Source organism: Epinephelus lanceolatus, chromosome 1 (genome assembly GCF_041903045.1).
Source record: "Epinephelus lanceolatus isolate andai-2023 chromosome 1, ASM4190304v1, whole genome shotgun sequence".
In the NCBI taxonomy this organism is placed as follows: Eukaryota; Metazoa; Chordata; class Actinopteri; order Perciformes; family Serranidae; genus Epinephelus; species Epinephelus lanceolatus.
The window spans coordinates 34,113,473-34,140,559 of NC_135734.1; the positions used below are offsets into that span (position 1 = coordinate 34,113,473).

General features: G+C 41.3%; 1 protein-coding gene across 1 annotated transcript in view; it reads left to right on the forward strand.

Annotated features, from left to right (window-relative positions):
- Positions 1-460: 460 nt before the first annotated feature.
- Positions 461-27,087, forward strand: part of shmt2 (serine hydroxymethyltransferase 2 (mitochondrial)) — a 34,369-nt gene continuing 7,742 nt past the window's right edge. The window contains exons 1-8 of the mRNA XM_033626694.2: positions 461-661; positions 13,140-13,331; positions 17,785-17,864; positions 19,789-19,989; positions 20,186-20,267; positions 23,241-23,363; positions 26,157-26,296; positions 26,548-26,710. Coding sequence (XP_033482585.1) covers positions 476-661; positions 13,140-13,331; positions 17,785-17,864; positions 19,789-19,989; positions 20,186-20,267; positions 23,241-23,363; positions 26,157-26,296; positions 26,548-26,710 — 1,167 coding nt within the window. The 5' untranslated portion in view covers positions 461-475. The remainder of the gene's footprint in view (positions 662-13,139; positions 13,332-17,784; positions 17,865-19,788; positions 19,990-20,185; positions 20,268-23,240; positions 23,364-26,156; positions 26,297-26,547; positions 26,711-27,087) is intronic.

Consider the following 27,087-nt stretch of genomic DNA (forward strand, 5'->3'; position numbering starts at 1 on the left):
CGACAATGCTAACCACTGCTCCACCATGCATATACAAATATAGATTTTCTAATAAATCATTATATATTGTTATAGATTAAGCCACTATTTAAAGTAGTATTTAAATTATAGCCTCACCTTTACCAGCTGCAAGATAAGATAAAAGTGATAATTAAAGATTTAGTGATGTGCACATTAATGCATCAATAATTATAATCCAATAATATAATTTTTCTTTCTGAAATCAGCCATTTTGCATAATGAGTAGACACACTATTACTTTGATACTTAAAAGTATATTTTCATGCAGATACTTTTGTAGTTTTAGCCAGGCTGAGTTAAATATTGACTCATAACAGAGTTGGCCTGTTTCTCACACTGCTGTATTTCTGCTTTTCCTGCAGTTAGAGACTACTTCCTCAAACACTGGAGTACAGTGAGAGGCGGATGCAGAAACGATAGGTAACACGGGGACACGACACAGCTGGTGTGGGCCATGTCCTCACAAAGCCCTACAACTCCCATCAGCCCTTGCGGCAGGATAAGCGTAACCAGCCGTTGCCAACAACTTCAAACAGCCCTTTCGGAGCCTGTCAGCGGTGTGTCGCCTGGCTGTGCTGCTTCTTCATCTGGCCTGAGACCTACAAACATGCTGTCCTTCGCTATCAGACAACTCACACGGGTAAATATGTCTTAAAGAGCTGTTTTTGTGTCATGGTTTCATTGACGGTGCGTCTGAGTTTGGTAACAGCGTTAATGTACGGTGTAACTGTTAGCTAGCTTAACGGCAGTCACGTTAGTCGTGGGGGGTTTAAAGTTGCTCACCTGTGTTTCAGCAAGTCACCAAATGGAGGGATATTTGCAGCAGCTAACAGCTAGCTATCATTTCTGCACTGCTCCTGTTGCATTTTGACATATTTGGTGGTTGTTAGTTAGCAGGTAAGCTAGCAGGCTAACCGTCAGTGAACGTTACATAGCTGCCAGTTGTGCAATGATGCAACAGCGACTGCTCCGTTTCATCATGTGGGGATACAGCACGGATTGCTACACATCTCTGTGTCACCAGAAACTTTACTTTTTCAAAACATTTTCGGTTTATTTAGTTACAAAAACATCATGCAATTATTCAGCAGTTAATCAGCATCACACACACTGTTTTCTCACTTAAAAAGGTTTTATGAGATCAAGTAAAAAGCCCCATTCATGATAACTCAACACAGATAATGTAAGTGCAGGTTAACAGACAATGCTGTACTGTAAGGGCCCCACAATAACGTTCAAAGTGCAAAACGAGGCTGAAATGTGCAGTAGAGGCACCAAGAAAATATTAACCTCACACTTTGAGATAATTATGTAACACATAAGGCTGTTTTTTTTTTTTTTTTTTTGTCAAAGCAGTGGTCATTGTTTCAGCAGTGTCAGCAGATTCCTCACTGTAGTTTGTATCACAATAGGGGAGCTGCAAGCTTAACTTCCTGATATGGATATTATCTCAGTATATATGGTGAATAAGAGCTCAAAGGTCCACTTACCTTATACACTATGTTACCAGGTAGCTAAAACTAATGATAAAACTCTAATATTGTATCTACTCTTGTTGGTATAAATGGTTTGGGCAACAATATTTGACACATCTTTCAGTATGACATATACAAATTCAACAGCACCACAATCTGAAGACACCTGTGAATGACCTGTGAAGTTGAGTGAACACTTCTCAAAACCAGACCTAACAAAAACTGAACATCATAACCTTCATGTACTTTGATTCAGTGTTAATAATTCAACTTTAACATTAAATTACTTACAAACATGTAATGAAGTACAAGATTGCATTGTGCTGTTGATTCTAGACTATTTTTATCTATTTAATTTATTATCTTAAAAGTCTGCTTCCTTGTCAGAATAGTTGTAGTCATTGTTTCCCTTTGATACATGCATTAGAGATTTGCATGATAAGTAAACTAGTTGAACTAGTTAAACATTGCTACCCTTGCTAGTTGGCAACAGAAGTATTATTGTGTTTGTGTTCAACCAGTGAAAATGCATTTGTAATAATCAGACATGTCTCTTAAAGATTTATTTTCCTAAAGAATATTGTTTTAAGTGAATGTTATTTGTTAACTTTGAGGCTTTTTAGTAAGGTCTTGTCATATTTTGTGGGTAAATATTTTGTGTTCATAATGCATGGTGCGAAGTGCCACACATTTCAGTAGCATTTAAAATATGATTTTGACAATGAAAATGTGATTAACAGTTTTAAATGTTTCTTGTAATATTATTACAGACAATGTTTAACCTTATAGATAAAATGTGCTCAATTTTGACTGTTTTTTGAGTGTTTTCTTACATATGTGCTAGTCAATTTGCTTTAAATGTTAGGGAAATAAGTCTTGAACATCCCTAACAGACATTTCATATTACATATTAGTTGCCCAGTAATCTCATTTCAAAGTTGATGAAGTTTAGTCATTTGACAGCTTTTTTATTTAGCAAGTTGTTTGATGAGTGGAGACATCGGGGTGACGGAGGTGTTGGGAGAAAAAGTTGGTCGAGGGCTATTAATATCCAAATTCTGAACTTTATGAAGTGACCCATTTTGGAGAAAGTGCAGATTTCATGTAGTTTCTCTGAAACAACTAGGCTATGCCAAGTTTGTGCCAAAATCTTGTGGCATGTGTTCAGACCTAGTTTTTTAAGTCACTGTCAGTGTGTTTGAAGTTTCCCATTAAGCCGACTGATTCACATGCTTGCATGCTTTTCCTATTTGGTGGTAAGTGGTTAAGTGTGCAGCTTTATTGAATCTCAAAAGGACTCACAAGACTTTTATTTCTTTGTGGTTAAGGCATGCAGTGTCCTCACAGACAGAGGAAGATGTCAGGCCTTGTGCAGTTATTTGTTGCTGCTGACATACTTTTTGTATGAGGACAGTTTTTAGTTTGGTTTGAAGATAAAGGGGAGCTCAACTTTTGTGACATGGGTGTTAAGCAGTACTTCATCTGTTGCTGAGAATGTTATTACGAGGCAAGCAAGTTGCTTTGGCCATGATGAGGTGTGTGCTCCAAAATAGGCCAGTAGCTACAGGTAACAGATTCCAAAGATTCCATAGTCGGTTCAAGTAATTACTAATCTCATTATTAAAAAACCTTTGTCTCAGTACAAGAGGCCAAAGAAGCAAGGTTCCCAGTTGTTAATTCTAACGACATTGCTTTCTCTTGTTAACAAGGGCATTTCTTCACAGATTTTTATCTACTCTTCTATAAGCTGTTTTCTTTTGAATGGAAAGAACTCGGTGCATGTGCAGATGATGTTTGAATTAGATGGATTTTGCTGAATTTGAATCTTTGAATTCAGGACATGATGATCACTTCTTACTAAAAACAGGCCTTCAGAGATGTTCAAGCTTAGATTCAACGTATAGTGCAGGGGTAGGCAACATGCAGCTTTATTTATTGTTGTGGGTCTAAAATGATTCTTACATAATATGTGTAGCCTATACACTGATTTCAAAAATGTTTAAACATTTGGTCAGCTAAAATGTGAATCATAAGTCTTTGGCTTGGCGCCTTTTCCTCTAAAACATCACCAGCGATGGCTACAGTAGTCTTAGGTCCTCTTAGCTAGACTAGCTGTGGATTCCAAATCCAAAAAGGAAAAAGTCTCAGGGGAAAAATAGAATATTTAATAGTGTATGGATTTGTTTGCTTTCATCTGCAACGCAGCAAAATTTAAGATCAAATCAAAAAAAGCCCACTGCAGAATAATCACCTTGTGCTAAAACATAAATGTATGCTCATTTAGATCTATTAGTAATGTTGACCGACCCCTGGTATAGTGGTAGGAAAAGCACCCAGACATTTCAATTCTGAATATTTTGAGGAACCTTTGACTTCAAAATGACACAAATTTAAGTGAACTTCAGTCAAGCAAAGTCAGTGTGAGTAATACAGAATCATGCATTCATATATATATTTTTTAAAGCTTGTTCTGTGAGACATTTTGTGTAATTAAAGAAATGAAATTAGCTAAAATTAAGTTAGATATACTGCTGTATGTCTGTACTGGAATCAGTAGTGTTTGCAGGAACTGCAGGCCGAAGTTTGTCTGCTCAAATATCTCTGACTTTTAGGTATTGCCGTGCTTAACACTTGATTATGTTTAATCGTCAGTAATACGTGTGTAAATGTGTGAACATAGAGACAAGTACCAACACTGAAAGGTGACGATCCCATGCCTTAAAGGGCCAGTGTGTAATATTTGGCATGGTTTATTGTCAATCTGAATCTGAATCTGAATATTCTACCCATTAATATGTTTATACAAGTGTATAATCGCTATAAAATAAAATTCGTTTGGTTTTCGTAGCCTTATAATTATGCTTTTATATACAGTACAGGCCAAAAGTTTGGACATACCTTCTCATTCAATGCGTTTTCTTTATTTTCATGACTATTTACATTGTAGATTCTCACTGAAGGCATCAAAACTATGAATGAACACATGTGGAGTTATGTACTTAACAAAAAAAGGTGAAATAACTGAAAACATGTTTTATATTCTAGTTTCTTCAAAATAGACACCCTTTGCTCTGATTACTGCTTTGCACACTCTTGGCATTCTCTCCATGAGCTTCAAGAGGTAGTCACCTGAAATGGTTTCCACTTCACAGGTGTGCCTTATCAGGGTTAATTAGTGGAATTTCTTGCTTTATCAATGGGGTTGGGACCATCAGTTGTGTTGTGCAGAAGTCAGGTTAATACACAGCCGACAGCACTATTGGAAAACTGTTAAAATTCATATTATGGCAAGAACCAATCAGCTAACTAAAGAAAAACGAGTGGCCATCATTACTTTAAGAAATGAAGGTCAGTCAGTCCGGAAAATTGCAAAAACTTTAAATGTGTCCCCAAGTGGAGTCGCAAAAACCATCAAGCGCTACTACCAAACTGGCACACATGAGGACCGACCCAGGAAAGGAAGACCAAGAGTCACCTCTGCTTCTGAGGATAAGCTCATCCGAGTCACCAGCCTCAGAAATCGCAAGTTAACAGCAGCTCAGATCAGAGACCAGATGAATGCCACACAGAGTTCTAGCAGCAGACCCATCTCTAGAACAACTGTTAAGAGGAGACTGCGCCAATCAGGACTTCATGGTCAAATAGCTGCTAGGAAACCACTGCTAAGGAGAGGCAACAAGCAGAAGAGATTTGTTTGGGCCAAGAAACACAAGGAATGGACATTAGACCAGTGGAAATCTGTGCTTTGGTCTGATGAGTCCAAATTTGAGATCTTTGGTTCCAACCGCCGTGTCTTTGTGAGACGCAGAAAAGGTGAACGGATGGATTCCACATGCCTGGTTCCCACTGTGAAGCATGGAGGAGGAGGTGTGATGGTGTGGGGGTGTTTTGCTGGTGACACTGTTGGGGATTTATTCAAAACTGAAGGCACACTGAACCAGCATGGCTACCACAGCATCCTGCAGCGACATGCCATCCCATCCGGTTTGCGTTTAGTTGGACGATCATTTATTTTTCAACAGGACAATGACCCCAAACACACCTCCAGGCTGTGTAAGGGCTATTTGACCAAGAAGGAGAGTGATGGAGTGCTGCGGCAGATGACCTGGCCTCCACAGTCACCGGACCTGAACCCAATCGAGATGGTTTGGGGTGAGCTGGACCGCAGAGTGAAGGCAAAGGGGCCAACAAGTGCTAAACACCTCTGGGAACTCCTTCAAGACTGTTGGAAAACCATTTCAGGTGACTACCTCTTGAAGCTCATGGAGAGAATTCCAAGAGTGTGCAAAGCAGTAATCAGAGCAAAGGGTGGCTATTTTGAAGAAACTAGAATATAAAACATGTTTTCAGTTATTTCACCTTTTTTTTGTTAAGTACATAACTCCACATGTGTTCATTCATAGTTTTGATGCCTTCAGTGAGAATCTACAATGTAAATAGTCATGAAAATAAAGAAAACGCATTGAATGAGAAGGTGTGTCCAAACTTTTGGCCTGTACTGTATATATATATATATATATATATATATATATATAGCAAGGGCCTTGCTTTAGAGAGGTCGCCATCTTGCGCCGCCATGTATGTAAGGCAGCCCAAGCGGACAATCCAGCCAGCCAGAGAACGCGTTTCGCGTGTATAAATGAACCAACGAAGACAGCGGAAGGAAGAAAGAAGGAGGAGGAAACAGCAGAGAGTGTTAGTAGTTCGTGGATAGAGAGTAGTGAAAAGTTTTTTTAGTTATAAAGTTTGCGAATGGACCACACTTACCACGCAACAGGAGAAAATGAACCCGAACGTCATCTGCGAGGAAAAGAAGACGCAACTTCACTCCTTGTGATGCACTCTCTGCGGCGCTTTTCCTCCTGATGATATATCTCCCCAGTGATGGTAGCACTGAATCCCATTCTGTGCATTCAGCCTCTCTTCTCGCCCGCTCAGCATCAAACACATGGAGTTCCATCTGTGTGCTCCGGCTCAAACAGGTATGGCTCTGGGTCTGTGTCCGCTACAAGAAACTCTTCAAAATCGCGTTCAAAGTCGTCCATTGCAGCTACTATAGTCCAGAGATATTGCTAGGCTAAATAAACAGCTGAGCTCAGTTTACCGGCTACGCTGTCAGTCAGTGTGCGGGCTGGAGATTGGTGGAGCAGAGAGGGGAGGGGGGTCCCCACTCGGTATGGTAAACGAGTATGTGTGTAAAGTTATGGAGTGTGTGTGTTACGCCAGAAGAGTCAGAGTTTGGGACGGAGTCTTTTACACCCTGGAGTGTTACTGGAGTTTCTGGAGCGCTCAAATAAACGGGCCTTTTTCCCGAACGCTCCTCTGGTCTCCTGCTCGTGAGTGATTCATTACAATATCATAACATGGCTTAGATTTCTAAATAAACATTCACCTCGTCGCTAGATAGACCTACTCCTGAAAAACTCGTGCGCAAGGCTTTTTGTCCCTACGAGGCCACCGTCATTTACCCGACGGGAGGGGTGAGCGAGTGAGCCCTACAATCTAGAATTTGACCACTGATGTCACTGTTTTCAACCCATTTTACACACTGGCCCTTTAAGCTGTTTTTAAGCTTTCTCTCTGATAATGATTCACTGGTGGGACCTTAGTCTAGGCAGGAGAAAACTAGAAAAGGAGGACAATCAACATGCCAGTGATGTAACCACAAAGGTGACACTCATTTAGACTGAAAGAGAGACTTCTCCAGATCTTCCTCTGGTTTTACCGAATATCAAGGCTGAACAAAATGTTTGGTTTTAAATGTTAAAAAAATGCTATTTTCTGTCCATGAAATTTCCCTCGATAGGCATTTTAGCTGCAGTGCATCTTTGGTTATGTTGCATACTCAAGCCACAATTCAGAGTAACTTACAAAATGTATACAAAATCAATACTAGAACTACTCTTTCACTTTTTTATGCTGGGTACTGAATGATGAGAGATTTGCAGAGCTTTGTGTTTTGTCGGTGAGAAGGCCCAGCTGCTTTGGAATTTGGTGCACAACTCCTACTCATTATGCTATTGTTTGAGGTTCTGGGAAAAAAGATTTGAAACTGCTTCTCCAACATTTCTTAAAGTTACAGTAATCAGAGGCTGATTCAGTTAGAAATGAGGTTACATTTTTTCATTTGTATGTTGCCAACATAAACCAACAGATTGGCACTGGTGAATTCAGTATTACACAACAATACGCTTTGAGAATTTTTTTAACCCCCTTTTTTAAGTTGGCTCAGAAATAGTTTTCACTGTCACCATAAACACAGCCTGTCTGGCTTCATCACCTCCCACACCACCACCACTAAAATTCCAATTTAATTCTTTTATACACGTCACTTTTTGACATGGACTACCATTAAACTGTCCCAGCAGAGTTCATCTTTAGCTATTTGAATTCAGTTTTATTCATTTAACAGGAGCAGAACAGTAACACACATTTTTCAGCCCGGTTTCATGGCTTGATCCATTTTTTTTAACTTCAGCAGTGATGTTTGTAAGTTGCTCAGAGCTACTGGGGGTTCCATGAAAGATGGCTGCTACTACCTTCAGAATTTTCAAGTGTTCCTCATGTCAAGACCAGCCTACAGACACATCAAACAAACAAACATCTGCCGGTGTCTTGGGATACTTCACACGACTGCTGTGTGTACCTCATGCATGTGTTAGGCCTTACATCTTTATGGACACAAAAACACACTCAAGTTGTCTGCATCCAAGTGAAGCACATGTAGAGCAGTTCAGTGAGTTGTTGAAAGGATAAATACATTTGGTGGCACCTGGCACGGTGGTGCATTGTTTAGCATTGTCGCCTCACAGCAGGAGGGCTTCTGGCTGGACCCTGGGGTGGGGGACTCCCTCTGTGCGGAGTTTGCATGTTCTTCCCATGTCAGTGTGGGTTTTCTCCAGGTACTCCAGCTTCCTCCCACAGTCCAAAGACATGCAAGTTAATTGGTGACTGTAAATTGTCCGTAGGTGTGAATATGAGCGTGAATGGTTGTCTGTCTCTATGTGTCAGCCCTGTGATAGTCTGGTAACCTGTCCAGGGTGTACCCTGCCTCTCACCCAGTGTCAGCTGGAATAGGCTCCAGCCCCACATAAGACTCCTTTTTTAAAAGTAGCGACCAGGTGCCAGACCGTAAGCAGCAGGCATCCAAGAAGTAGCCAAAAAGAAATTGCAGATAAAGCACCAAAAGGGGCAAATATTGTGAGGCGAAACGCCAAGCGGAGTAAATCTGGGGTTGGCTTTCACTTGTACTTTAGCCGATGATACTGTGTTGAACCAGTTAGTGACAATTCCTACTTAGTATACCTTTAAAGAAATGGTCAACATATGCTAATCCAGGCTTTTCAAATTTAAGGACGTGCTGTCTTATATCAATTTAAATTACATATTTAATTGTGTGAAAATGTCACATTGGGTCATGGGAAATTATACAAGTCATTTTCAGTAGTTTCTGACACATTATAGATAAAAAGGTCAGTTGATTGTCAAGAAAATAATGGGCAGATTAATTGATGATTATTGTAAGTTGCAGTCCAGGTCAAGTTTGCTGCACACACCAGACAGCCCTTATCATTTTCTTTAGATTTCCAGTGAATTGAAACCAACATAAACTGATTTTCACTCCTTTTATTGGTGATATGAAAGTACAGTAAGTTTTATGACTGATCAAGTGATATTAAGATGGCTATAAATTGCTTTTAGGCGGCCCGAACATGATTTTGCAGTGCAGGAAAACCTTGTTAAGTGTTTCTGTTTTTGATTTACTTAACTTCACCTGACAGAGACACTCAGTACATTTACATGCACAGTTTAATTCCACTTTTAATCGGAATGAAAGGCCATTCCGATTAAAAGTGGTCATGTAAACGGTCATTCCGATTGAAAATTAAATCCGATTAAAGGGGGTGGTTTATTCCGTTCGTCATTCCGAATGAAAGAATTTTGTGTGCATGTATACACTCATTCCTCTTTAAGTTCATTCCAGTCTTTCTGCGCATGCTCGTTTCCTTGCCCTTCTGGCGCGATGACGTATATAGCACGCATAGCAACGGGCTGCATAGCAAGGGGCTGAGATAGAGCAGTCGGACTTGTTGCACTCACCGGTTTCCATTCGCCACAGCACGGTCTTCTATCTCCCTTCTTCGACCTTCTACCTCCCTTCTCCTCCTCAACAGATGAAGCATTAGCAGAACAAGGTTGTTGTCGTACTGCTGCTTCAAGAATATAAGCAAAACAAGCCCGAAAAAGGCACTAAGAACGTCGTCGTCAAGCATCTTGTTATCCGGAGCGAGGACTACAGTGTTTTCTTCCGGTAAACGTAAACACGTAACATCCGCCCCGCCCCCTATCCAATCAGAAACCTTCCCTGCCCCAAACCTTGTGGACCTGAATAAAGGCGATTGAACTGATCTCCCATGTAAACCCTCATTCGGAATGAATATTTCCCATGTAGACTACCTGGAAAGACTTTAATTCCAAATGATTTCATTCAGATTTATTTCATTCCGAATGAGAAGCCATCATGTAACCGTAGCCAGTGAGAGTGTTGTGTACACACCCTGACAACGTCAACAGTACAGGCTTCATCATGCAGCTAGACACCCTGAGTTACCTGTAAGCTCAGTGAAGAGCTCTTTCACCATCACCACAAGATGTGTTGTGAAAAGCATAAATGTATCGTTCCACCACCCACGCCTCCTGGAGATTGGCTTCGTTGCCGGCATTGCTTAAGTCTCTGATTGTCACCCTGACAACCCTTTGACCCGAATAGAGTGGAGTCGCCCTGGACTCAGCCTCCGTCCCTTCACGCCTCTTCACCCCATCCAGATTTCTCAGTCTGGTGTTATCTAGACTGAATCACAGGGCAATTTGTAACGGACAGCCCTGCTATTAGTCAGTGACAGAGAAAGAGGCAACTACGTGTCAGACTGACGGATGCTGCTGCCCTGTTGACACTTCTTCTCTCCAACCTTACATATCTTTTTTTTTTTTTTTCCTCACTGTTTCACCTCTCTAGTCCCTTCTGTTTTGTTTCTGTTACCTGGCTGATTATTGTTTGGTATAGCCACTGATGGACAGCAGTCATCTGTAAAATTGACTCGCCTCAGGAGCTTCCTCAGGAAATGGGCAAAAAAAGATAATACCAAACAAGGATTAATGAAATGATTTTCTCTCTTCCCCTTTCTTCCTCTCCACCATTGGTCTTTGGGCACAGATGTTTGACAGAAAAGGTAAACTGCCAACGATTACCTTGTCATTGTCACGCAGTTTGCAGTGCATCTGTGACTCTGCCATTACCGCGTGTTCGGCGCCCAGGTTGATGTGGCCTATCCCGCCCCTTTTCTCACAGCACAGTTTTCATCAAGATCACCTTCAAACGACAGCATCATCTGTCGCCTAAAAATAGTCCCACTGTGACATATTTGGTTCTTGTATCTTGGCTCTCACTTTTTTCCCAGATCAGTTTATCTTGTGTTTATTAATTAATCTCCCATAATGATCAGGGCTGCGAGATGAGGCAGGAAAGAGGGGAGGCAGACCACAGGGACTGACCTGTGTTGCTTGTTTAAGCCCAGTGCTGTTCCATCTGGAAAAATGGAAGTGATATCCATGGCAAGACGAAGTATTAAAAATGCTGCATGAGTGCTACTTGGCTGGGTGTGCTTAGCAGCGTTGGGTGATGAGACGGGGACAGGACGAGGGTGGGAAAAGGAAAGCAGGGATGAAGGTGGAGGAGGCAGGGAGGAGGAATGGGGAGAGGCACCCTTGTCTGTTTTGCAGTTGTCAGTTACGCTATAACCATGGCAGCGTTGGCTTGTGTTGGGTTCTCTGCCACTGCTTTCCCTGGCCTCAGTGTGTCTCAGCTGAAGCACAGACAGCGAAGGACAGTTCCCGTCAAGATTTAATGACCCGTGTGATTTCTCAGCGAGGAACTTGTCCTCAGAGGCAGCCCGACCTGTCTCCCCAGGCCCTCATCTTCTTCCAGAACCCAGAGGGGGCCCTCTCCCCTTTTCCACCATCAACACTGCCACCGGTGACAGAAGGCCAGAGTAGAGACTGTTAGAAATCGGCCATTAATGTGCCAGTTGCCTCCCCTGGTGTGTCACCACTGCCCCCTCTGCCACCCCCGGGGAGCAGATGAAGAGGCGGAGTAGAGAGGATGGGCCCAACAGCGATGGAGTAGATAAGCTATCTGCAAGCTGTTCTGAGGATAAAGGATCCTTATTAACTGTTTTTTACAAAGGATGTTGAATTATGACACTATGGTCGGTCAGACGGCTTTTATTATTTCTGCCCACCATTAACATTCTTAATGTTCTGTCTTAAAACGTCTGAAACTACAGAGTTGGTTTCTTTGCTGGATTTACAGAGCTATAAAGCCACTACAAATGATGAAATACCCAAACATTTTTTACAATACATGAAATAAGCATAAATTGCATTTTCCCCCTCACATGGGTGTCCTCAACCAGTCCTGAGCATTGTGTTAATTGCTTTTTAATGGTGCTATTAGAGGGAGGTTGTCCCTCACACCCCAGCACACCTGTACAGATGATAACTGTATGTTGGCTGTGGTGCGATTGATCTCAACAGTCATCATCATATTGTTGATTAAATGACTGGAGAGAGCCAATTTGTTTTGAAGGCAATCAACCTGTCAGAGATACTTTTCTCTGAGTGTTCTCCCACACAGTGTCCTCCCTGTTGATTCAGGTTTATAAAGGCAGGCACACATACAGCTGTAATACATGATCATCTTTTGGTGCCTATATTATCTATGCAAAGACTCTTCTGCAGCAACACCAAGTCAGTGAAAGAACCAGAATTAAAGCCAGTATTGGATTCATGTTCAACTTAGAAAAAAGAGACAGAGACAGTGAAAACTGTATGGACTCTGCACACTCACACGATCCGGCATTGCAGCAGCAGCAGCATCAGGAGAACTCGCCAACTCCGGTCCAGATTAGATAAGCAGGAAGTGCTGAATCTGTTCTCTGTATGCCTCCTTCGGTACACTGAGGCTGTAAAAGTCAGTCCCTCAGTTTGTAGAAGTGCTGATAGAGGCATAATTGAACAACCATGCTGATTATTGATATCATGCAAACACGCCAGTTTCTAATTATACTTGGCCACATATTAGAGTGTATGAGGAACAGAGGAGGGGACTTGAAATGTCTCGTATTTATTTGGGACAAATCAGGGTGTCACCTCAAATATGTAAAATCATCACATACATTCTCCATCTAACATCTCGATGTCTCCAAAATGCATATTTAATTGTTTACTTCCTCAACACATGCACATTTAAAATGTTTTTCTTATCTTGGTAAATGTTCCTTATGACATTAGAAATCTTTCAGCACATTCTGTAGTCTTGTTCTTTTACTGTACTTTCATTAAAGCTATCGATTTTTTTCAGTGCATCCGTAAGATTTTGGCTAAATAGCTAAATCTGCAGGATGAGAAAAAAGCTTGGCAACTTATGTCAGTTGTCGTGAGATCCATTTTAGTGCAATGATCTAGTATTAAAGAATGTGTTCACAAGCACTGTTACACCTATATAAAACTAATATACTCTATATTGATCCTTTTCCCTCTTTCTCATCATACACCCCAACCCTGCAACCTCTCTTCTGCCCACAGCCACTGTGCCAGCGAGCCCCACTTCGTCTCAGTGTACGTTGCCAGCAGTCGCATGCCGCCATCCGTGCAGCGGATGAAGATCGTGCATGGACAGGCCAGGAGAGTCTGTCTCAGGACGACCCTGAGATGTGGGATCTGCTGATAAAGGAGAAGGACAGGCAGTGCCGCGGTTTGGAGCTCATTGCATCTGAGGTATGACATCTTTCAGATATGAATGATGTTATGTTTGTAATTTTTAAATGTTTTTGACTCCGTCAAGGACATTTTTTACCAGTGCCTTAAAAATGTTGCTAATGAGTTGACATGCTGTCAGATGGTTTGAATCACCAAGTAAAATATTAATCACTCTGTCAGGCTTCAGTAGAAAATACACCGATTAGCCAAAGCATTAAAACCACTGGTGAAGTGAAAAATGTTGATCGTCTTGTTACAATGCAATGTTCTGTTGGGAAAACTTGGTTCTGACATTCATGTGGATGCCACCTGACGAGCTCTACCCACCTAAACACCAGTGCAGACCAGGTACAAGGACAATGAGCAATGCCTCACCACCAAAAACTGCTCAGGAGAGGCCTGAAGAATGTGACAAGGAGCTTAAGGTGTCGACCTGGCCTCCGAATTCCTTGGATCCCGATCTGATCAAACATCTGTAAGATGTGCTTGTACCACACCTCACAACCCACGTGACTCAAAATATCTGAAACTAATGCCCTGGTGCCAGACACCAAAGGACATCCTTCAGAGGTCCTGTGTCCATGCATTGACATCTATCCATCTATCCAACCATCCATTTTCAATCACTTATCCGAAGCAGGCTGAGCAAAGTATTCCAGACAGCCCTCTCCTCAGCAACGCTTTCCAGCGTGTTCTGGGTCTGCCATGGGGCCTCTTACCAGTTGGACATACCTAGAACACCTCTAATAGAGGCGCCCAGTAGGCATCCTAATCAGATGCCCGAACCACCTCAACTGACCCCTTGCATTGACAGATCAGAGCCAAATCTGGTCCAAGGAGCACCCACTGTGGATCGGGGGTACCAGCACATCTCTCAAATGTTCGATCTAATTTGGATCTGTGGTATTTGAAGGCAATGTTGACACCTTGAGCTCTTCGTCCCATTCCTGTGGTCATTCCAGAGCAGTGTTTGTGCTATGGCATGGTGCATTGTCCTGCTTGGGGGCCACTGCCATCGACAAGTGCCATTGCCATTAGGGGGTTTACTTGGTCTGCAACGGTGTTCAGGTGGATGGAGCGCGTCAAGTAGCATCCTCATGAATGCCAGGACCCAAAGATTTCCCAGCAGAACATTGCACTGTAACAAGATGATCAATGTTATTCACTTCACCCACCAGTGGTTTTAATGTTTTGTCTGATCGGTGTAAGGACCCGTCCTATACCAATTTGCATTGACTCATTCAAAGAAAGACACTCTAAACACTCAATGCCTGTAAAAACTGGCAGGACCTCCCTTGTGTGTTGGCAGTGCAGATAGCTGAGAACGCCTCATCTCCTCTGATTAATGATTTGGCAGAATAAATGAATGAATGAATGGACTTCTGGTTGTATCATCTTGTCCATTCTACTGCTGGCAGCATTGACAGAGAAGCTTTTATCAGTGGTTTATCAGGGCTCATACTGTACACTACTGAGTCATAAAACAAATATCATGAACTCTGACAAGTGTTGTTTACAAAAACAAACAACAACAAAAACAAATTCATATCAAGCTATTCAGACTCATTTAAATAGTGGAAATATTCACAGTATACTTTACTGTCTGTAAGCAAGAACAGCTCAGCCGCTGCAGAAACATTTGGGTTCACTCTTTATTTTCATTCCAGGGCTGGATGGTGTGAAATGGAAAAATTTTACTATTCAAAAAAGCAGAACAGGTTTTATCTCGTGTTGTTTCTCTCTCCTCCTGTTTCTTCTTCGCCACAGTAGTTGTTCAGTGGAGTATATCGGCCCCCTCTCTACACAAAGCCTGACCGCTCTAGTGTGAGATAAAGCTGATATCTTCATTCTGCCTCCTCCCCACCTCACTCTGCAAGGCACATCACAGTACAGCTCAGGCAGGCATTCCTTGAATGAAAAGACATACATTTCACCACGTGTTGGCTCACACACTCACACACACACACATACACACACACACACACACACACACACACCTGCTCACCCACTTCAAGACACTGAGAAGCAAATGCATTTCCTTTTGTAATATATGCACAGTCGTCGGCATGACAGACGGATGCAGCAGAGAGCTTTTACTGGAGCTGTTATCTCCCTTGATCTCCTTTTGGCTTCCAGGTGAAGCATTAGCATAACCACACACACACACACACACACACACACACACACCTCAGTAAGAGAGAGTGAGTGTGGAGCGCAGAGTGTACCCTTTGTGTTTGTGTGTGTTTTGTGTCAGACTTTATTACTGGCCAGACCGATAATATACAGTAAGTTGATTGCAACTGTGTGCGGCACTTTTGCCCAAGCCAAATTTCCCCTTAGGGACAATAAAGTATATCTTATCTTATCTTAAGTGGTACAGTAACTGTCAGGAGGCTGTTCCAAAAGAGGTATCCAGAGTCGGTTACACCGTCCAGACAGCAGACATTTGTGCAGGATATGTAACAGGTAGTCACTGCAACTCATTTATACAACTCAGGATTAAGTGCAGTGTTTCCATCGGCTTTTCAGGGGCATTTTTCCAATCACATTTATTTTGCACCCAGTCCCAATTTGAGTCTTATTTATCTAACATGGTGCCTTTTTTTAAAAAAAAAAAATCATATTTTAATGTTGTTGTTTTTTCACATAATTTGGACACAGTGCGGAGAGAGGTTGGTGGACTGGACAACCTTTTTTTTCTCCAGTATGAACAAAATACTTAAGTTTAAATAAAGTTTTCAAGCAACAGTAACATTTTACTCTTTAAAAAAAAAAAGAGGAAGTCTTAGGAGAAGAATTTCAAAAAGAGGAATCATCTGATCAGGGGGATTGAAGCTGTAGTGTGGACGTTGCTACCTTTGCTAGTCATACCACAAATACTAGTGGGTTAAACCATTTAAAAAAAAAAAAAATATATATATATATATATATATATATATATATATATATATATATATATATATATATATATATATATATATATATATATATATATATTGGCTTTTTGGTAATTTAAAACAAAACTTTCTTGGTGAAAGGAGAAACTTACACAAACATATGATCAAATATAAACAAGCAAGTAATTTTAGATCAGCTTAATTTAAAAAACTAACTAAAATAAATAAATAAATAAAAATTAAAAAGAAATAAAAACAAAAATAAAGAAAAATCATATATACACCTGCTTGTACTGAGATGCATACATATATACATAAAAACAAAACAAAAACAACAAATCATATAAAAATTATTAATGAATTAGAAATCAGGCATGTGCATTAGTCAGTTACATTTTTATTTCAATTATTATTTTATGTGACTGCGTTCACCTGATTAAAATGCTGTGATAATCACACATTTCCTAAAGATTTATTTTCCTTAAGAATATTGTGTTTTAATAAGTGTCATGTTATTTTGTAGGATAATGTGTAATGTTCATAATACACAGGGCAAAGTCAATTACAGATGGCTTTTATAATGTACACAAAAAATTTTTTCTGACAATGTTTAACCTTATAGATAAAATTGTGCTCAGTTTTGACAGCTTTATGAGTTTTCTTTGCGGTAGACTTGTCGACTAGTCTAAGATTAAACGTCTGTGTAAGCGTCAGAGAAATAAGTCCTTAGGAACATTCCTAGTTAGTAGCAATTAGGGTTGCAGCTAAAAATTATTTTCATTATCGATTAATTTACTGGTTATGGACTTGATTAGCGATTTGGTCCTTAAAATGACTACTCAGATTATTTGTCTGTCTAACCAAGAGTCTAAAACCCAAAGATATTCAGGTTAATAATCACAAGAAATGAAGAAAAACTGAATCATCCTCTCATTTGAGGAGCTATAACAAAGTAGTGTTTGTTATTTTTGCTTAGAAGATGACTCAAACAGAATAGTTTAACAAAATATGAATCAAAATTGATCCAGCTCTCAAAAAGGAAATACAACATTAAGAAGTCAAGTCAAATACATCAAAGGAATAACTCTGTTGAAATCAGGCCAATAAGATGTGTCAGTGAATGAGTCCAGTACCAGTGACTGGTATTATGTATGAAACAGAAATACCTGACGTCTGTTTTGTCTTCTGGCACACGGACAAGATATAAAGGAAAACTTATGTGGTATTATTACGCTCCTTTTGCAGCAAACCATACACACTAAAATGTATTTTTCTTGGAAAATGCATTGCAAAATGATTAAAAAAGGGCCTCAGCAATGTTTCTCAGCATGTGCAGAAAAGTTTATTACATTATCTTGTTTCCTCCAGCAGCGAGGTGATAAGCATTGTGAAGTGCAGAGTGTTAGTCTATGGAAGTCCAGAGGTTCAATACTGTAATGATTGCCTTTAGCTGGAGGGGGATTTCTCACTATCACTTAACAGACTTTAATTTGCCGTCCTTGTCCCTTCTGTCCACTCGCGTCATTGATCTGAGTGCGTGTGTGTGTGTTTGCTTGTGTGTGTTCTCACCACAGAATTTCTGCAGTCGAGCAGCTCTGGAAGCTCAGGGCTCCTGTCTGAACAACAAATACTCCGAAGGCTACCCAGGGAGAAGGTGAGTGTATTTATTCAGCCACACCCCAGCTTATTAACACTGTTGAAATTCTCTGCTTTAGGATATTTGTTACAGACATGCGTGCACACACACACACAGACTGATTTATACTGTGTTCTCTAGCTTGCCCCACAATAGTACATGCCAACCACACAGCCAATAATCCACAGCCTCCGCTTTGCCAAAGAAGATTCCTGAGGGGATACATTGGAGGAATTCAGTGCCCAGGCTGATAGTTGCATGTTTTTTATTTCCAGTTTTCCTATTTTCTATTATTTCCCTCAGATAATTCACATTTATCAGCAGCAAACAGAGAGCTGACATGTTTTGAAATGCCTCTCATTTGATACCTTTGATTCCTGGAATACAAGCCTACCATAAATCTCCCTCCCACTGAATATGTTTTCAGTTTTTAGTCGTCGTCCCCCCCCCCCACATCCTACTCATCTGCTGTTTGCACTTTAATGTAATGAAACAAAATGATGATCTCACTGAATGACTGGTTTGTACTGTAGCCATCTGTTGCTCCTTCATCTGTAATTCCACTGGAAAGGATTGATGAGTATTTCTACCTGATGTGTCCCAGATCTACTGTGGTAGATCCAGGTTGACACTGGTCAACCTGAAGCTATGGAAACAGAAGCTATGGAAACAGAACTTAACGCGTCATACACTGAAAACCACGGCCACTGGAGGGGAAACAGTTGGCACCACAATATCTAACCAAGCACTGAAATGCTAACAAAATGCCTGTAGCTAGCAAAAAAAAACTAGATTTTGGCATGTCAAAGGATTATTTTAGCACCCTATGTCTACCAGATTGGGAATGTTTCATGGACAAACTCAATATCATTGATCTATCTCAGTGTCCCTTCTTACCTTGTTAATCTTGGAGAAATGATCCCACTGAATGACCAAAAAAAAAGAAAAGAAATTGTTGAATATCTAACATTACAAATGAGGAAGAAAAGAGAGGACGAATAAAAATGTCTCCACTTGGAGTAATGTTAGTTGGGTTATTATTAAAAATGGCCATTTGATCAAAGCACTTGCTAAGATCATTATTTAACTGAACAAAGATTAAAACCAGCCTTGCTTTGTAAGCCTCAGCCTCTCCAGTTTGTTTGTCCATATTAGCAACTGCAGCTTAATTGATTGGTGGCGTGGTGGTGCAGGGGTTACCATTGTGGCCTCACAGCAAGAGGGTTCCTGGTTCAAACCCAGGGTGGGGGAGTTCTTCTGTGCAGAGTTTGCATGTTCTCCCCATGTCAGTGTGGGTTTTCTCTGGGTACTCCGGCTTCCTCCCGCAGTCCAAAGACATGCAGGTTAGGTTAATTGGTGATTCTAAATTACCCGTATATCTATTGTCTCTATGTGCCAGCCCTGTGATGGTCTGGCGATCTGTCCAGTGTGTACCCTGCGTCACTCTCACCACTAGCGTCGTTTTCTGCCACAGCAGGCATCTGTGTCCAGTGAAATGGGTCTAAAAACCCTCTGTACACTGCCTGCTCAGCACCAAACAGTAGACAAACAAGGTTAGTGACTAGCTGGTGAATATAGTGGAGTAAGTAGCAGCTAAAGAGCCAGATATTTCTCTCAGGGGTTGGTGGAGACCAAAAACAGAGCTAAAAACGGTGAACGTTGGACCTGTTTGACCAGAAACGCAACTGTGATTGAAAATGTTGCTTTATAAATGCTGGATGTTTAAATATGCAACTGTTAGCTAACAAATAATAATAATATAATATGTCAGGGTTGTGTTTATAACTTGTTCCTGCTGTCCACAAGTGGCCAAAAAAGTCAGTTATTGCAGTTTTAAATTGAATGAATAGTAAAGCTTAATCCAGCAGGTTATTTGTAGGAGTGATGCATCTGTTACTAAATGGCCTGTGGGTGTCTTTTTTTTCCCATTTCCCACCCTCAGATACTATGGTGGAGCAGAAGTGGTCGACCAAATTGAGCTGCTGTGTCAGAAACGAGCCTTGGAGGCCTTTGACCTGGACCCAGCTCTGTGGGGCGTCAACGTGCAGCCATACTCTGGCTCCCCCGCTAACTTCGCCGTCTACACCGCTGTGCTAAACCCCCATGACCGCATCATGGGCCTGGACCTGCCCGATGGAGGACAGTGAGTAGTCACAGCTGCTTTCCTTTTTATTCCTAACCTGCACTGTGTTACTTATTTTACTTCTTTCCCTCACACTTCTCTCTGATACCCCAGTATCCTCATGAGTCAGCACTTGTTTGTCATTTGCACAGTGTAATGTAACGGTTTTTCTTGGCTGATTTTCCATCTCTTTTCACGTTCCTCTTTTTCACCACAGTCTGACCCATGGCTACATGTCCGATGTGAAGAGGATCTCTGCAACCTCAATCTATTTTGAGTCCATGCCTTACAAGTTAAATGTAAGTAGAGACCCCTACTACTGATTTCAGCTTACAACAGCTGGTCAGCAACAACAGATGTGGACTCTGTTATATCAGAGATGAACTGTCAGCCTTTTCGGCAATGGTGAGGAACATTATCAGTAGTAAAATCAATGGGAATCGGTCAACAGTGATAAAGGTGTGTTATGTTATAATGTCAGAAAAGCTGTGAGGCAGATGCAGCTTCAATAATATTTGAAAATACTTTTTTGCATTCATATATTTTGACCCTCTTTCAGTGTTAAATGAAAGAAGTTGTCTAAATTCCAATAATGTCCAGATAACTGCAGGCAAGTTTTTCCCAGAGTTTGCTGTTGTGACTTCCACATGACCAGTACTGTTGGTCAGAGCTGCCCATGTGTCGGGGACCACAGGCTTCTCAAATGTCTGACACTTGCTTGAGTGTTGCTTGTTCTGCTGCAGCACTTTACACTGTACAAGGTCTCCCATCTTTCTGTAGCACTATTGATCAGCTCTGCGTCTTTGTCAGTTTCTGCCCTTAATTTTACAGATGCAGGGTGAAGTAAGAAATTCTGCTGGTATTTATAGACAAACACAAACTTTGTGTAAAGTGAATATGTTGTACAGTATGTTGTGTATAAAATGTTTCTAGTTGTCTTTGCAATTCACTGTAGCAGCAGTCCAGCTCACAGGATGTAGACCGTGCATGTGAGCCTGCCATTGGACGCCTGTTTCAGACTGAATTCTGCCCTTCCACTCTTTGTGTGTTACAATTTTGCAAAGGCACTGTTGCTGCATCCTGGGCTTAAGGCTTCCCAAGACGACTGGGTTGTTTGTATTTCTTTAAACCAGTCACAGAGTGTTTTTTCGTGAGTGTGGAATTACGTATGGTGGGGTCAGCTATCAGGTCTGGCTTTGTGAGATTACTGTTATAGAGACTTAGAGAGAACTGTTAAAGAATAGAGAAAGGCCAGTGTGCAGCTGTACCACCAAAATATGTAGTATATATGCTGCTTACACTAAACCATACTTTTGTTTTTATATTGCTGTCATTATGTTGACAGTATAGTGCACAACAATTTCAGACAGCCTGATCAATAGTTATCAACTCTGAAAACTTGGAGTAACAACACGTTGCTCATTTTGATCAAACTGAGCAGCTTGTTTCTTTAAAGGTCCAGTGTGTAGGATTTAGTGGCATCTAGTGGTGAGGTTGTAAACTGCAACCAACTGAAACTTCCGCCGAATGCCAAGCGTGTTGGAGAACAAGGGTGGCCGACGCAAAATGCAAATGGCCCTATCTAGAGCCAGGATTTTTTTTTTTTTTTGGTCCGTTCTGGGCTACAGTAGAAACAACATGAAGAGGACCCACTCCGTATGTAGATATAAACAGCTCATTCTAAGGTAACAAAAACACAATGATTCTCATTTTCAGGTGATTATAAACCAAATAAATCGTACTTATTACATTACATTCAATTTCTGCCAATATATATTGGACATTTAACTACTTTTGTAGTAGTCATTGACTTAAACAACAAGACAAGAACAAGAAATTACAAATCATCCATAAGCACAAATATCTCAATTTATGCCAGATATTTTTGACTTGATTTTTCCTCTAAAAACACAATTTAGTGACAGGGTATTGATTTAAATGAACAGTGGAGAAGGGTATAGGAGAAATGCTGTGATCCCTTTTTGGGAAATCTTTTTAGCGTTTGTGCCCCCAAAGGGACAACACAAGGCAGTGTGGGTTGGGATTCAGTGTCTAACTCCAGAAACCTCAACCTAACAAGCACTCACTGGCAGGTGCTTGGCGACAAAGCACCATAAACACAGGTGTTTGGTTGATATATGTGCCTCCTCTCGCACAATGCAACTATACAGTCCTATTCATTTAGTATAATACGTAAAATATTCAATGTGCTGTTTTCCAGCAGCATCGAGATCTGTTCTACCAGGGTCCCTCAGATGTGGGTGCATCGTGTATTAGTGTATAGTATTTTATTCCTGGGGTCATAGTTGTGTGGTGGTGTTGGTAGCGGCTGATGGATGGCCATGAGAGTCTGCATGTCCAGACCTGCTGATGTATGGGCAGGCAGGACCCCTCTGCGAGAGAGATAATGGGAAATCGACAGGCTGGCCAGCACCACTGGCTCTGTCTTCACAATGAGCAGCTTGATGGAGTGAGGGGGCATCCATAGATGTGCTCTGGAGATGGGAGATTATCAGGTTGTCTAAATAAAGCTTTCCCTCCTCCTTTCCTCCCTTCTTTCTCTTGTCTGTGTCTCCCTTATTCTCCATCCTTTCTGTCTCTCACTTTGTTTTTCCGCTCATCCTGTTCTCTTTCTCTCGCCTGTATTGTGTCTCTGCTCCCATGTTTAGAGGAGGAAATCAGGGGGGGAAAACTGGAGGTTCAGGTTCAAGACTCACTGGTCATTTGAGTGTTCCAGCCTGACTTCATTTCATGTGCCCCAGACGTACAACCCCACGAACAATGGATTGTCTAGCGCATACCTCAAATTGCTTTTCTGAATAAAAAGAGTAGATACAATCTCCAAACCAACCTCTGATCTGTTCGGCCTCGTCACACCACTTGAGGTGATCCCTGAAAGGTTGAATTAGGATAAGTAGGAGTGCATTACCGCAATTGCTCCATCTTCCTCCTTGATATGATAGGTTGAAATGTCTCCCTTCGATAAATTCCTTCCCCTTTTAAGGTAGCCAAAGTACTTCAAATGCAGCTGCTTCAAATGAGCTTCAAATGGAAAAAAAATCTCTCTTCCGTGTTGATATGTTTGCTCTTGATCCTCAAGATATCTGACAACTTTTTTTCATCCTCTCATGTTCCTTTTTTCTTTCCTCCTGACCCTTACTCTCCCTCTAATATTCTCATATTCATCCTCCACTTCTTCTTTTCCTCCCTCTCTACCTCTTTTTTTTCCATCACTCTCTCCTCAATCTGTCTCCCTCTTCGTGTCTCTGCAGACTGCAACAGGACTTATAGACTACGACCAGATGGAGTTGACGGCCAAGCTGTTCCGGCCCAAGCTCATCATCGCTGGCACCAGTGCCTATGCCCGCCTCATTGACTACGCCCGCATCAAGAAGGTGCACGGAGAACTCTCTGTATTCAGAACTCACCCAGCTTTCACCCCATCTTTCTCTCCGTTTGTGTGTATGTTTTGCTCCACCTCGTCCTCTACCCGTTCTCTCATCCTGCATCATCAAGGTCAGACTAGCTTTGTCCTCTTATTTAAAACTCAGTCAACCTTTTCCACTGAACTGTCACACACACCTGCTCCTCTCACTGATAGGTCAGACCTCGCCAGGATCACTCCCGGCCATATCTTCACTAATTTCTGTCTCACAGCAGAGACCAGCCTGCTCTAAATAACCCAATGTTCACTTTCAACATGCCCAAACCATTTTTTTTAAAAAGTCTTTTCACACTTTCACTCAACAACACAGATGCTTTCTCTTGCCTACTCATCCGAATCAAACGTTGACACTCGCACTGACTCACGGGTACACAGCAGCAACTTTTAACTGCACACTTCACTGCTCTCTTTGGCAGTGCACAAGAGGCCCCTTTATCTGTTTTGTTATACCCACCCGCTGACTCACTTCATTCACTCCATGACTGCATCCCTTTGTTGCACAGCCCCACTTTAGCTAGTGCCATCAGATGGAGTGTCCCGCCATTACAGAGCTGTGTTTTTATTAAGCACCATAACTACTTTGCCACTAGGCCTGAAGTGGGCCCATATTTTCCCCCTGGCATGTCTCTGTGGAACTGTTCACTGTTTTATGGCAGAATCTGCCGGGCCGGGCTCCTCTCCAGATTTTCAGTGTTGTGTTACCTAGATTGGAGGATGCTCTTTTTTCTTTTTCTTTTTTTTTTGTAATCTGAAATTTGTTTCGCTATCAGCGTTCATCAGCTCCCTCACATCACCCTCTTGTGTTCTTTACCCCCTCCAGTAACCCTGCCATCTATCCTGCCTTTTAATCTAATAAACATGTGCTGATCCAGTTTAGATATGAGAGGAAGGGAGATTGTCATGATAATGAATATTAATTGGAGCACTAAAAAGATTGTTTACTGCTCTGATCATTCGCCAGCGAGTCATTTGCATGTTAGCAAGCTATTTATTGTTTGTGCCTTTTTCAATAAATGCTGGCAAGAGACGGCAAGGATTTATTGAATTACGCTGTAATATTTCGGGCCTCTGAAGACTGCCGAAGAGCGTAACAACACCAGCTCCGGTTTGAAATATCTGCCCTTTCAGAAGATAGGTAGTACTCACAGATGTAGAGTCAGTCATCAAATCTTAACCGTGGGGTAAAATGTAAATGCATCGACGGCATACGATTTTATCTCTCATTTTTTTACCACACATTTCAAAATATACGGCGCACAGTCGTGTAAAATACACAGCACATTTGGGTCACTGATGACACAGATTTAGGTAAGTCTAAGCATGTAGTTTAGTTTTATAGTGACTACAGTGGTTTCTGGCAGCACTCTGTATATCAAGAATAATATATGCAAATACAGAGGAGTTCATAAATATTTGGAGAGTTCACATTATCACTCTATGCTCCAGGACGCTACTTCTAAAATATAACAGTAGCCCTTTTTAAACAGAGATTTCACAATACTAACTTAACGAAGAGCAGCCATTACACCAGGTTTGCTTTGTTTTAATAGCAAAACATTTATTCAAATTTACATCATATATAACATAATAAAACAGATATTAGATATTATACAGTTTGGCACATAAATGATTTAAAACATGTCTGTCTTTGTGTTATCATATGCATATTATTAACATATTATTTTACACATTTTATTTTTAAATATCACGTTTTTTCTTAATACTGGTATATCACAACACCCCTAGTTTACATCAATAGTGGGTTAACATACTGAGAAGGCGACTGAAGAGGTTTAATGGTCCAGTACTGAGATGTTCAAAGATCAGACTGAAGGAAAAAATAAGCAAGAAGTGGAGCAGGCTGAGATGTGTCGTAGAGGATTTTTTTTAATTAAAAAACACCCAACAGGGTTTCCTTTGTTCTCAAAAATTGCCTGTCCACACAAGCACTTCTGTAAAAAAAAAAAAAAAAAAATCTTTGTCCAAATGGAAACACAAAACCCAATTGAAGCAAGAGCATGCCAAACCAGCAGGTGGCGATATAACCCAAACCCTAAAGCCATGTTGACCAGTGGAAGATGAAAAAGAAGATCTTGGCCAATTAGAGGCCCTGGGGGGGGGGGGGGGGGGAGCTAATACCAGAAGGCTAACTGGTTGCAGTAACTTCTGTTGCGCATTATGACGTCTCTGTTCCTCAGGATAGTGGAAGAGTAACTGAACATTTATGTGTAAACATGTAAAAAAAATCCTTTTAGCAAAGTCAGAGCCTACAGTACTTTGACCACCTCTGCCATTGAATGAAATGTTGCCCCATTTGTGACACCTCACAGAGGAGATAGTGGCACACACTCTGATGTCAAAAGCCAAAAACTTCACCCTGATGGAGTTTTTCAGTGACCTAAAATACAGTTTGTTTGTGGACGAATGGCCTGAATTAATAGAAAAAGTTATACCCTTGTAAAATATACCTGTGTACGTGTTGAGAAGGCCTAGGAGCTGCACTTCAGCCTCATACTCAGTTTCATTTTTAATCCAATCTTCTGGAGCCAAACCAATAAAAAAGGCTTGTAACTGCCCCAAGACTTGATTGACTGTATGTAAGGTCATCGTTGTATGGTAGTGTCATGATTTGGGATCTTGTACCTAAAAGTTAAATTTCCTTGCTGCCCAGTGGTTTAAATTTGAATCCTATTGAATCCTAATTTTGTGTTTGCTCCCCCTTTTCCACCCTTCTCACCCTCAGCTGTGTACTGACATTAAGGCCTACATGTTAGCTGACATGGCTCATATCAGTGGCCTGGTGGCGGCCAAAGCCATCCCCTCTCCCTTCGACCATGCTGACCTGGTCACGTCTACCACACACAAATCCCTCCGAGGAGCCAGGTAAGAACAAGAGACATCTCAGTATAATCTCATTAGAACTGCTGCACTAAGCCTCATAGAAATAAAAAGTTATTTTTATTAATTGTAGTTGTAGTATATTTTGAGATGTTGCGACTCCCCCGTAATGAGACAGCTGATGTACCACGGGTGGGGAGACATCAAATTACCACGGATGGGAAACCTTGCTGTGTTGTAGAAGAAAATACAATGGTTGAAAATGCTTTGTCAGTAAATTAGTCTGCTCTGTCCAGGGCTGGCCTCATCTTCTATCGTAAGGGCGTTCGCTCAGTGGACAAGAAGGGGAAGGAGATCATGTACGACCTTGAAGACAAGATCAACTTCTCCGTCTTCCCCTCCCTGCAGGGTGGACCTCATAACCATGCTATCGCTGGTGTGGCTGTGGCGCTCAGGCAGGTCAGCACAGCACACACAAAACCCCCAATTTCAATGTGAAAGTAACCAACTTTATTTGTATCGATGGAACGTTTTATTACCTCGGTCTGCCATTTCCTAATAAGAAGTTGGATCAGATTTTATAGTGAAACAGAATCTTACCACTGAGATGCTTTGGTGCAACTTGACTCTGGAACTTGTTCCCTAAGCTGCTGCGGACATCTGCTCCGACTCTTTCTCAGGTGTCAACTGTCTGGATCTTGGTGCTGTGCTGGACATTTAAACCATTAAAGAGGATGGAGAGATGATGTCGCTCACTTTTATTGACATGAAATTATGTTTATACAGTAGAAACGTACTTTCTTGACATCTCATGAATAATTTCTTGATCCTCAACC